General features: G+C 38.4%; 1 protein-coding gene across 2 annotated transcripts in view; it reads left to right on the top strand.

Annotated features, from left to right (window-relative positions):
- The window catches only part of DSC3 (desmocollin 3), a 55,924-nt gene that overhangs the window by 28,549 nt on the left and 14,296 nt on the right, over positions 1–13,079 (top strand). For both annotated transcript variants that reach the window (XM_020902004.2, XM_020902005.2), the window contains exons 10-14: positions 3,346–3,605; positions 3,714–3,856; positions 5,490–5,714; positions 8,089–8,313; positions 11,255–11,376. In XM_020902004.2, the coding sequence (XP_020757663.2) occupies positions 3,346–3,605; positions 3,714–3,856; positions 5,490–5,714; positions 8,089–8,313; positions 11,255–11,376 (975 nt within the window). The remainder of the gene's footprint in view (positions 1–3,345; positions 3,606–3,713; positions 3,857–5,489; positions 5,715–8,088; positions 8,314–11,254; positions 11,377–13,079) is intronic.

The raw sequence follows: 13,079 nt of genomic DNA, 5'->3' as shown, positions 1-13,079 counted from the left end.
TTGGCCTTTTTAAAAGGTGATATTGAGGATGAGATAGAGTATTACCTCAAACAGCACTGAATAAACATATCTTTGTTCTATATATTGTACTGTTGGTTGCACTACTACATTCTAGGATCCATGTTATGAGGGCAGAAAAGGGTCTTTTGGGAAAGACCCTTTGTTTTGTGTTCCTAACCTAGAACAAGAAAGAAAATTGTCTTGTAGTGCAAAGCACTTACTGTGTGCACTAACGTTAAATGTCATTCTGAGAACTGTACAGAAGAGAAAACTTAGTCTCAGATACATTAAGACACCTACATAAAGTGACACTGCTTGGATGTCATAGAGACAGAATCTGAGTCTATGTTTCTTTTACTCCAACTTGTTGTTGTTCATTGGCGAAGTCGTGTCTGACTCTTTGTGACACCATGAACTGCATGCCAGGCTTCTCTGTATTTCACTGTCTCTTGGAGTTGACTCAAACTCATGCCCATTGAGTCAGTGATGCCATCCAACCATCTCATCCTCTGTCACCCTCTTCTACTGCTTGGTCATATTTTTCCCAGCTGAATTATAGTTGTTTTAATAATATATTTAATACTAATATTCACTGTTATTCTTTCAACTTTGTGACTTTTTTTCCCTTGGTCATTTTAGCACAGAGCATCTTTAGTTCCATCTTCACAACATTATATTTTCTAGGGAGTTGTTAGCATCTTAGTGCAGGTAAGAGATATTATGGAATATTTTTGGACAAATTTTTTCAATTGAAGAAACAAGAAGATACCCTGTGGTTGAGGATAATTCATAATTCTTCATTAATCATTGTTTCATCTCACCAGATTTCTAATTTTGGAGAGTTTAAGCTACTTAGGCAATATCTAGCTTGGGCCTTAAAAACTACGTAAAGAAAAAAAAATTACGTAAAGAAACTCTAGTGCTTATAGCAAGTAACTCTAGATCAAACAACTGCACCTCCTCCAGGGCAGCAGCTGTTTTCTAAATTTCTATCCATTTCTCATTGCCAGCAGATGCTCTAACTCTCAGCATGACCATAGCAATGCATGCAATTTGTGAGATAGTGTTCACTAGCAACAAATAAACAGATATCAATCCTTTTTCTCTCTTGGTGATACATTTTCTGGGCTTTTAATAAGAGAGTCAAGAGTTTCACATGCATTTTGCAGATTCTAAGATTCAGAAATTTTTTTGACTTCTTATTGGAATAGTATTAGTATGCTTCCCAGGTGGTGCTAGGGGTAAAGAACCCGCATTTCAATCCAGGGGATGTAAAAGACAGAGAAGCCTGGTGGACTATGGTCCATAGAGTCGCAGAGTCGGACATGACTGAAGCACAGCACATTAGTATCTCAACTTGATAATACTCAGGTGTGGAGATGTGGAGAAAGGTTTAAACCAAAAATTTTGCTCTTCAGTTTTGATTTTGTTTAATGTTTAGCCAGTGATTATTTAATAAGCAGAAAAAGAATCAAAGAAAAATTGTTCTAACATAGAGAACAAACAAATGCAATTGCAAGGGGGAGGAGGAGAGGAGGAAGGATGGACTAGGAGTTTGAGGTTAGTAGATGCAAACTATTATGTATAGAATGGATAAACAACAAGGTCTTACTGTATAAAACAGGGAATAATATTCAACATTCTGAGATAAACTATTATGGAAAAGAATATAAAAAACCATGTGTATATATTACTGAATCACTTTGCTGTATAGCAGAAATTAATACAACACTATAAATCAGCTATACTTCAATTTTAAAAAAGATAAATGCTTTATTTTTACAATACAGTAAAATAGTGTTTTCTAGATTTAGCTTGATTTGCTGTATATAAATCAGCTGTAATGAAAGAATTGGCTCAAAAGATTTCACAGGCTGGCCAATCAATTAAACAGAATTATACAGGACAGAATTTTGGACTCTGTGGGAGAAGGCGAGGGTGGGATGTTTCGAGAGAACAACATCGAAACATGTATATTATCTAGGGTGAAACAGATCACCAGCCCAGGCTGCATGCATGAGACAAGTGCTCGGGCCTGGTGCACTGGGAAGACCCAGAGGAATCAGGTGGAGAGGGAGGTGGGACGGGGGATCGGGATGGGGAGTACACGTAAATCCATGGCTGATTCATGTCAATGTATGACAAAAACCACTACAATATTGTAAAGTAATTAGCCTCGAACTAATAAAAATAAATGAAAAAAATGCAAAAAAAAAGACATAGATATTAAAAAAAAACACAGAATTATAGTGGGGTGGTTAGGAATATGGACTCAAACCAGACTACATGGCTTCAAACTCTAGTGCAAATGAGTTTCTTTTGGCCATGGGAAAACTAATTTATCTACTCTTCTCCATTTTCCTGCTTTGAAAAATGGGGCTGATGATAATAATAGTACCAATTAGCACATATATTTTTCTTGGGTGTGTGCATACTAAGTCACTTCAGTTGTATCTGACTGTTTGCCACCCTTTGGAACATAGCCCACCAGGCTCCTCTGTCCATGTGATTCTCCACGCAAGAATACTAAAGTGGGTTGCATGCCTTCTTCCAGGGTATCTTTCCAACACAGGGATCAAACCTGTGTCTCTTACATCTCCTGCATTGGCAGGTGAGTTCCTTACTGCTAGCACCACCTCCTGCGCATTTTCACTGTGATAATTTCTTTGGATAAACTACAGGTGATACCAAAGTATAATTCTCAAATTGTCAAAAATAAAATTTTCATGCAAATAGATGATGAACAGGGGTAAAAATCTTACTCAACAAAGGGGAATTGACAAAAAGCCAAAGCAGATTTCTAAGAAGAAATGAGAACCTGTGTGGATTTTATTACAAGAAAAAGCTGAAATAAATATTGCTCAGTTGCATACCTTATAGGACAATTCAAACATGCATTTGAAATATGGTTTATATCAGAGATAAAATCACTCTACCATCTCAGTTGCAAGTCAACATCTAATTTTATAAGAGCCCTTGTCAATGGAAAATATTAATAGTAAGTTGAACATTGTCCATGAGTCAGATGACCCTTAAGTTCATCTTCTAAACAAGGCCAGAATTCTGTCCTGGTTTTGTATTATCTTCAGGTTCAGAATATTTTCCCTTAGTAAGAATGAGCTATAGAAATATTTTAGGAATTGGATTCCACAACTTTCAGGCCTCTTTTGCTAAAAGTGTAGTGAAAAATCACCTCTCTTTAGTGAAGGATGAAAGTCAATATTGGCTAAATGGGAGCACAGAATTTATGCAGTACTGTTTATAGTGACAAAAGTTCACTTGGTATTTGAAATACCAAATGTATTTTACACTGATGTTGATATACTTGTCCTTTTTTTTTGAAAGCCACTGAATTATGAAGAAAACCATCAAATGGTCCTGGAAATTGGAGTGACCAATGAAGCTCCATTTACTAGAGATGTTGCACTCAGGATGACAACCATGAACAGAGCTATGGTCACAGTTCATGTGAAGGATCAGGATGAAGGGCCTGAATGCAGCCCTGAAGTCCAGTATATACGGATTAAAGAAAACTCCGCAGTGGGTTCAAAGATCAATGGCTATAAGGCATATGACCCTGAAACTAAAAGTGCCAGTGGTTTAAGGTACAAAGAAATCTATAACCACATACTTACAATGTATGTGTAATAATTGGACACTAATATATCAATACATTTTGTAGTGCTAAAATCATTTTTATTCTTTATTAACAGGTACAAAATATTGCATGATCCTAAAGAGTGGATCACCATTAATGAACGTTCAGGCTCAGTAGAGACTTACAAAACCTTGGACAGGGAGGTTATAACTCCCAGAAATGAGTTGTATAATATTACAGTCATGGCAATAGATCAAGGTAAAACACGAGTTTATAACATTTGGGATATTATGGAAGAGTTAGAGAATAAACTGCAGTTATTTTTGAGCAGAATCACTTTTGTGATTCACACACAATCACATACGTGTGTGTGTGTGGTCAGTTTTATCCTACTCTTGGGACCCCATGGACTGTAGCTCACCAGGCTCCTCTGTCCATGGGATTTTCCAGGCAAGAATACTGGAGTGGGTTGCCATTTCCTTCTCCAGTGGATCTTCCTGACCCAGGGATCAAACCCGAGTCTCTTGTGTGTCCTGCACTGGCAAGTGGATTCTTTACCTCTGCACCACCTGAGAAGCCCATATTCTTGTGCTGAAAGTGAAGTCTTAGTCGCTCAGTCATGTCCTACTCTTTGTGACCCCATGGACTGTAGCCTGCTAGACTCCTCTATCCATGGTATTCTCCAGGCAAGAATACTGGAGGGGGTAGCCATTTCCTTCTCCAGGGGATCTCTCAACCCAGGTATCAAATCCAGGTCTCTCGCATTGCAAGCAGATTCTTTACCATCAGAGCCACCAAGTATATAGAGTTCTTAGAAATTACTTTAAAGATTGTTTCTATTTATCTTAACCATAAAACAAGGTGAAACTGCTTGGTGACATGAAACCATGCCTTCTTTATCTTTGTATTCCTGGCATGGCAACATCTTACAAACTTATAGATCTCTGTGTCAGAGGGCAGAGATGAAACTCAAGTCTAGGACTAGATGAAATGGGGTCACCAGACTGTTCTGGATCTCTTTATGTTTTTTTTAAAATTAAGTCATTAAATAGCTCAGCTGACTATAGAGTCGAAATGATTTTTTCTTTGCATTCTGTTCTTTAAGGAAACCCAGAGTTTCTCAACCCTGGCTAACTATGAAAATAATTGGTAATGTTTAAAAGTAATTTCAAGGTCTAGACACTATCTTAGACCAACTGAATTAGAATCCCTGGTCTGGGAGCCTGGACATCATATATTTTTTCTGCCTAGGTGGTTTAAATGTGTACCAGTATTAGAAAAGCTTTTCTGTGGTCACTTTACTCTAACATCTGTACCAAAAGGAACCCAAGGAAATAGAGAGTTTGAAATCCAGACGTTTATTTTTACTTTTCGGTAAAAAGTTTATGGGCAGTTACACCTGATACTATCAACAGCACAGTTGTCCTTTCAGATGCTCTACAGGTTTCATTTATCCATTTACCTTCCTACTTGCCATTTTCTCTAATTATCAGTTTATTTATCAAAAAAAACCCCAGAGGCTTCCCTGGTGGCTCAGTGGTAAAAAATCAATCTGCCTGTCAATGCAGGGGACTGGTCTGGGAAGATCCCACATGTTGTGGGACAACTAAGTCTGTGTGCCACAACTACTGAGCCCACGTACCCCAGAGCCCATGCTGTGCAGCCAGAGAATCCGCTGCAATGAGAAGCCCGTGCACTGCAATTAGAGAGTGGCCTTGGCTTGTCACAACTAGAGATAGCCCATGTGCAAGCAATGAAGACCCAGCACGGCCGTAAATAAATAAATAAAATTAAAAAAATTAAAAAACCCACACATATTTAGAATCTAGCTTATTATTTTTTTTTCTTAAAAAACTGCGAACTACACTCAACTTTCTTTCTTTCTTCCTAGATGGTAGATCATGTACTGGAACCCTCGCAGTGAGCATTGAAGATGTGAATGATAATCCACCAGAAATACTTCAAGATTATCTAGTCATTTGCAAAACAAACATGGAGCATGTTGACATTTCGGCTATTGATCATGACGATTCCAGCAACGGTGCTCCATTTTACTTCAGCTTGGCAAACACTTCTCCAGAAATCAACAGACTATGGACAATCACCAGAGTTAATGGTATTTTATGAAAAATAATAATTTGTGTGCTCTGAAATAACTGAGGATGGATTTATTGTTTTATTCACATGAAGCATAATGTAAAATGGGTTCTCATGAGCAGATTTTAGAAGGCTAACTTTAGCTTTTGCAAATATTGTATGGGGCCTGTGTTATATATTGTATTAATACATAAAATGAAAAAACTCATAATTTTTATGAAGGCAAAGTTTGCATTTACAACAAAGATAACAATCCTTGTTAAAATTTGGGGCAACTTATTATTAAAACAAATTGCTTTTGCTGTGTTTTTGAAGTAACTGCAGTAAGATGAAAAAAAACAGAAGATGGGCACCTTAGTGTAAGCAAACTCTGGAAATGAGCTATCTGGGCATATGGGATAAGCACTCTGTGATGTTCTGGAAGGAAACACAGTAGGCTATGGACAGAGGCCAGCCATTGAAGCCTGCAGTGCAACCTTGTACAATGGTAGTTTCTAGAGGGTGCAGTTTTCTATGTTACAGCCATAGGTCACTACTGTTTTGTTACTATACTATGCTCTTTTGTGCAATTTGACTGTTGCACATGCTGTTCCTTCTGCCTAGAATACCTCCTCCCCACTTCTTTGCTGTTGTTGATTAGTCGCTGAGTCATGTCTGATTCTTTTGTGACCCCATGGACTGCAGCTCGCCAAGATCCTCTGTCCATGAGATTTCCCAAGCAAGAATACTGGTGTGGGTTGCCATTTCCTTCTCCAGTGGATCTAAGAAGGATCCCTGAGAAGGAAGGATTGAATCTGCATCTGCTGCTTTGGCAGGTGGATTCTTTGCCACTGAGCCATCAGGGAAGCCCTCCCACTTCTTAGCTTGGTATTAATTCATAATGTTTATGGAGAACCTACTATCCACCTATTCTGTCTACATATAATCTTCATGTTGTGTTATTATCTGTTTACCTTTCTGCTGTAATACATGACTTCCTGAGAACATTCGTAACCCATCTGTGTATTTTCAGCACCTAGTCCAGTGCTTAGTAGATACTAACTGCTTAATAGATGTTTGTTTAATCAATAATCAATAAACAAATATGCATAAAAGAAGGAAAATACCAGGACAATAAGTAAGCATTGGCGTTGTGAGAGTTTAGAAGGTTTTAGTAGGAATGCCGAGAGCTTGGCAGGAGGTAGGATGAAATCTAGTGGTGAAAGGCCTTCTATACCAGCCAGACTGACCATTGTATGGCTGGTGACAGCAGGTACGCATTGAGAGTATGCATGCAAGGCAATGCTGTATTGAATTTTTGTCTTTAAAGAAGTGACAGGGATAACAATTAGGAGGGTAATCTGAAGAGGACAGAGTTGAATGACAAGGAAAGTCAGAGGCTGCTGCACTAATATGAATGAATGAGACATGGATATGGCTCAGCTTGGGGTCTTGAGGGTCGAGAGGGATTTGAAAGGTTTTACTTACAGCACAATATAATCCTGCAAAAGTTCCAAATAACCCTCAGTGGTAATTCACATTCCTCTGGGGAGCTTTGGGTCTGAGGTACAGCCAGAAATCTTCGAAGTTCTTAATAGCTCTAACAGTGCATTTAAGAAACACTTAAACATTACAGATCACTTCCAGGAGGTACATTGCGGTAATTTGTCATTTCATTTATTACAAAACCCAAAAGATTGTTGTTGCCATTGAAAGTGTGTGGAGCTTTTGGTCAGTTGATGATATGGATCATTGAAATAAGGTAACAATATCATGGGGGTAATATCACAGTTGGTAGAAATTTGTGTTGTCAGGATATAACTATATCCATGCTGATGTGAGCCTTATAGCTAGCCTGGGGGATGTTCATTAGCTTTCTGGTATTGAGATTACTTCCAGAGGGAAAGTGCTATTAACGAAGGGTCTGTTGTGTTTTGAAAAATTGTCTTATACCTAAAGACAGTGGACAGGTACCAGGAGGTAAATGAATAAGAGAATATGAACATAGGGCATCTGTTATGTTTATCTATTGGTGTTAATTTTTTATGAGTACTGTAACCTGCTACTTTTGAGAAATGCTTAGAGTGTATGTCAAGAGCCAATCTAGTGTCATTAGCTTGTTGATTAGGGAAGAGATAAGGGGATATTAAATATTGCTGAAATGCTACTGGGTCACTGCAATGCCAAGTTATTTCTTTAAGCCTCTCTTCTAAAAAATTACAGTGGGTGACATATATAGGGTGATATTAGTGCTTGAAAAGGTTGAAGATCTTCATCTTTTTTTATTCATTTTCACATGGCAGGTGGTTCCCCAAGAATGATATCTTTAAAAAATAGAGGTGGTAGAACAAATTTTAAAAGAGGAATCTATGTTCATTAAAAATATAATTCCTAATTCCTTTATTTTCTTTCAGATACAGCTGCCCGTCTTGCATATCAGAAAAATGCTCAATTTCAAGAATATTTCATTCCTGTTGCCGTAAAAGACAGAGCAGGGCTATCTGCAACAAAAACCTTGAGAGTGAACCTCTGTGATTGTACTAACCCCGTTCAATGCCGGGCTGCTGCGCGGAGTGCGGACGTGATACTTGGCAAATGGGCGATCCTGGCCATACTTCTGGGCATAGCACTACTTTTCTGTAAGTCTCTTTATTTACCCAGTGTTAACATAAAAGATAAATATGAGTGCAAGAAAAGGTCTTTAAAAAGAAATCTTGTCCCACCATCCATCAGACATGAGTCCCCTTTACAAATTCTTTTTGTGTTATTTTCTGAGTTCTGATTGCCTCTTTTCTGTGAGAGGTAGCAAGATCCTGTTTGAGATCAGAGACTTCATACTGGGACACAACAGTTGAAAATTCCTTAGATCGTGCCAAACCCGTCATTGTGTAGCTTATATTTCTTGGTCCTCGTACTACCTCTTTTAAATCAAATCAAACAATCTGAAAATTTCTGCCACATGCAAGTCCACCAAAAGCCACATGCATTTTGCATCATTTCGTTTCAGTTACAGATTTGTGGGAGATGTTCAAATCACAGCAGTATTTCTTCTTAGGTGTCCTCTGCCAGGTTTATTAAATTCTGTTAACCTCCTTCTCACCAATTGTGTAGTTGCCAGTGGTGCCATGTTTTTTCTTGTCTTTTCATTTCCATTCAGTCCTTTAGTCTATTTTAGCTGTCATTCCTTTATTCTGTATTAGGACTAGTGGTTAAGAGTAAGACTCTGGAACCAGACTGTCTAGTTTTGGACCTTGGCTGTATTATTTTTAAGCCGTGTTATGTGGGGCAAGTTCCTTTTTACTGTGCTTCAGATTCATCCTCTGTAAAGGGGATGATTGTAGAAGCTTATTTTCTTATTCATTTTTTAAGAAGTTTTATTTATCTCTTTATTTATGGCCGTGCTAGGTGTTTGTTGCTGCATGCCTGGGGGTTTTTCTCCAGTTGCAGTGAGTGGGGGCTACTCTCTATTCAGTGCCCAGGTTTCTCATTGTGTGTGAGCATGTTGTGGAGCATGTTCTCTTGTTGTGGAGCATGGGTTCTAGGGCATGGGCTTCAGTAGTTGTGACATGTGGGCTCAGTAGTTGCCACTCACGGGCTGTAGAACATGGGTTCAGTAATTGTGGCTCATGGGCTTAGTTGTCCCACAGCATGTGGGATATTCCTGAACCAGGGTTTGAGCCCATGTCTCCTGCATTGGCAGGTGGATTCTTTACCACTGAGCTACCAGGAAAGCCCTATAATAGCTATTTTATGGGGTAACACTGAAGATTCACTGAGTTAATGCATATGAAGAGCTTAAAGCAATGCATGGTACATTTTTAACGTGTTCATTGTTTTTATCAACTCAACAAAATAAATATTAATATGTTGAACATATATTAATATGAACAAATATTAATATGTTCAACATATATTAATATGTTGAAAAAGAGAAAGTGAAAGTCACTCAGTTGTGTCCAACTCTTTGCGATTCCATGGATTATACAGTCCATGGAATTCTCCAGGCCAGAATACTGGAGTGGGTAGCCTTTCCTTTCTTACCAACTGAGCCACAAGGGAAGCCCAAGAATACAGGAGTGTGTAGCCTTATCCCTTCTCCAGAGGATCTTCCTGACCCAGGAATCGAACCAGGGTCTCCGGCATTGCAGGTGGATTCTTTACCAACTGAGCTATCAGGGAAGCCCAATATATGTTGAGCACCTACTATATACTGGAAGTGTCTAGGTGCTTGGGTTTCATCAGTGAACAAAGCAGATGAAAATTAACAAACCAAAACAAAGTCTTTCTTGTGACAGTAAAGTGATAAATAAATTAAATACCCTGGAGGGAAAAATAGAGCCAAATAATTAGGGTGTGTAGTGAGGTAGAGTGTGTATAGGTGAGGGTGGGGTTGGATGTTAGTGATGGTCATTTTCAATAGATGGTTGGGCCAGCCTAAGTGAGAAGGTTATTCTTGATGATTTTTGAAAGAGGTGAAAGAATCAGCCAAGAGCTTTGGGTCAGAGGGTAAAGTCAGTTCAGAGGCCCTAAGGTGAGGGAATGCTTGGAGAAATCAAGGAAAGCAAGGAGCTTGAAGTGGCTTGAGAGTAGGGGATGAGGGAAGAGGAGTAAGAAATGGAGCCAGAAAAGTAACAAGGGGCCACAAAGGTAACTGGATTTGGTCCACTTTCTATTTCCTCCTCCAGGAGATCTTCCAGACCCAGGGATTAAACCTGGGTCTCCTGCATTTCAGGTGGATTCTTTACCATCTAAGCCACCAGGGGAAGCCCCTGTAAAGGGCCAGATCGTATGGTTTCAGTTGTAACCAATCACATCTGCTCTTGTAGCAAGAGAGCAGCCATAGAAAATATTTAAACCACTGGCATAACTGTGTTCCATTAGAACTTGATTTATGGACATTAAAATTTGAATTTCATGTAGTGTTCACATGTAATAAACTATTATTCTTTTGAATTTTTTCAGTCATTTAAAAATATAAAAACCACAGCTCATGAGTGATACACAGCATGGTGAGCTGGATTCAGGGCTGTAGGTTGGCAGTCCTTGGTATGAGGGCTTATTGAATCTTGTAAAGAATTGTTGTTGCTGTTGCTATTAGTTTATTATCACATATTCCAGCTTCGTACAATTATGAGGTAGAATGAGAATTCTGAATAGGCAAATTACAAAGTAAGTTTAATTAAGACACCTGGGGAGATAACTCTATTTTGGGGCGGGTGGTGGTGGGAGGAGAAGTCTGTTTTGTTATATTTTCACATTGGCAAACCATTCTTTTGTGAGTCAGTAAATCTCTTTAAAGTCTTTGTCTAAATAAAAGTCATTAATTTTTAAAAAATTCATGATTTGAAATACTTAAATGGTGGGTGGAATTCAAACTCTTAAAGAGGGCTGTAATCAAAATATAAATATAATTACTTTAAATTTTAAAAGTAAGCTAAATCATGGCCTATTTCTTTAGAAAGGCCAAGGTCATCTGTGGGACACCATGTTCAGTGTCTTATTTTCTTGCGCATCTTAGCTAATAAGAAATAAAAGATGAGCATTTTGTTAAACTTTTTTTTGTTTTTGTTTTTAACTCAGCTATATTGCTAACTTTAGTATGTGGAGTTGTTAGTGCCAGAAATAAAAAAGGTTTTCCTGAAGATTTGGCCCAGCAAAATCTAATTATATCAAACACAGAAGCACCTGGAGATGATAAGGTGGTAAGTAATTGTTTTAAAAAATGGATATTTATATCTGAGTATTTTGCATAATTTCTTTAACTCATCCTTATGAAGTTACTACAAAATTTAGGAGTTAATTTATATTCTTAATTTGGTCAGATTTTGTAGGCATAAATATTTTATCTGCCAATATTCTAATACTTATGTAGTGGCATTTATTAAACATCTTACACCAGATACATTGTTTTAGTTATCTTTTTTCCACCCTCTCATGTTATGATTTACTATGACTTCTTTGATGTTGTGAATTTACTATAAGAGCAATCTTTTGGACTGCTCTCTACAATGTGTATTTTCAGATATTATCTGTTTATCTCACTCCTTGACCATTTATAATAGGAAAAGCTTGCTGAGAACTCAAGATAACCTAAGAAAATACAAAAAAGATACATGTGTTTTAATAAATGTATGTGTGTGGGGACGGGTTTAGATCAGAAGAGAACTGTCACTACTTTTTCTTACATATCTCTGCGGTGCTTGGCGCTACACTTCTCTTTTGGGGGAAATATATGAAAGAGTTCTTATAAGGCATATTCTCCCCTCAAAAAGATTGCACTTTATGAAAAATTGAATCTACTCATATGGGAAAACTAAATAGGAACAGTACGATAAACAGCACCAATTTCTTAGGGTACAGGTGGATTTCAAAGATACGGATGCTGCGTAAGTATATTCATGATGTCTGGATGAAACAGAAAGGCCTGGTGGAAGATTCACAGATTAGTCTGTAACTTAAAGAATAGGAAGGGCTTGAAAGTGAAGATATTAACAACAGCCTGATGAATGAAAAAAGGAAATGGCAAAGTAGGGATTATTCAACAAATAGGACATAAATTGATTTAAAATGGAAGAAATGATGTTCTGGAATAGAGATTTGACACTTGAATTAGGTTCTGGAGGAAGAAGATGTAACAAGAAAGCAGTGGGATATGAGACTTTTATATGCCACACTAAGGGTTTTGGATTTATTCTCTTGATAAGGGAGAGCTAGTCACGGCTTTTCTGCATGAAAGTGGCATAATGTAAGCAGTGTGATGCTGAACTGATATGCTGACCAACAAGATTGGGAAGACCTAGGACTGGGGAGGATAAATAGTTGGGATCTTTTGGTAGTTTCAACATGAGCTCGATAGCTCTTCTAGAATAATGATTATGGGAAAATTAAAATATGGATGAATAAGAAATATTTTAAATGTATGAGTAAGATTGTTGACCACCAACCATGGGGCAGTGGTAAAAAAATCCACCTGCCAAAGCAGGAGATGCAGGAGACGTGGGTTTGATCCCTGGGTCAGGACGATCCCTAGAGGAGGAAACGGCAACCCACTCCAGTATTCTTGCCTGGAAAATCCCATGGACAGAGGAGCCTGGCAGGCTAGAGTTGATGGGGTTGCAATTGCTTAGTTGTGTCTGACCCTTGTGACCCCATGGACTTTATAGTCCTTGAAATTCTCCAGGTCAGGATATTGGAATGGGTAGCCTTTCCCTTCTCCAGGGGATCTTTCCAACCCAGGGATCCTACATTGCAGGCAGATTCTTTACCAACTGAGCCACCAAGGAAGCCCAAGAATACTGGAGTGGGTAGCCTATCTCTTCTCCAGGGGATCTTCCCAACCCAGGAACTGAACTGGGGTCTCCTGCATTGCACGCAGATTCTTTACCAGCTAAGCTACCAGGGAAGC

Source organism: Odocoileus virginianus, chromosome 22 (genome assembly GCF_023699985.2).
Source record: "Odocoileus virginianus isolate 20LAN1187 ecotype Illinois chromosome 22, Ovbor_1.2, whole genome shotgun sequence".
Taxonomy (NCBI): domain Eukaryota; kingdom Metazoa; phylum Chordata; class Mammalia; order Artiodactyla; family Cervidae; genus Odocoileus; species Odocoileus virginianus.
Note: the sequence above shows the minus strand (reverse complement) of the source record. Positions and strands in the feature narration are given on the sequence as shown.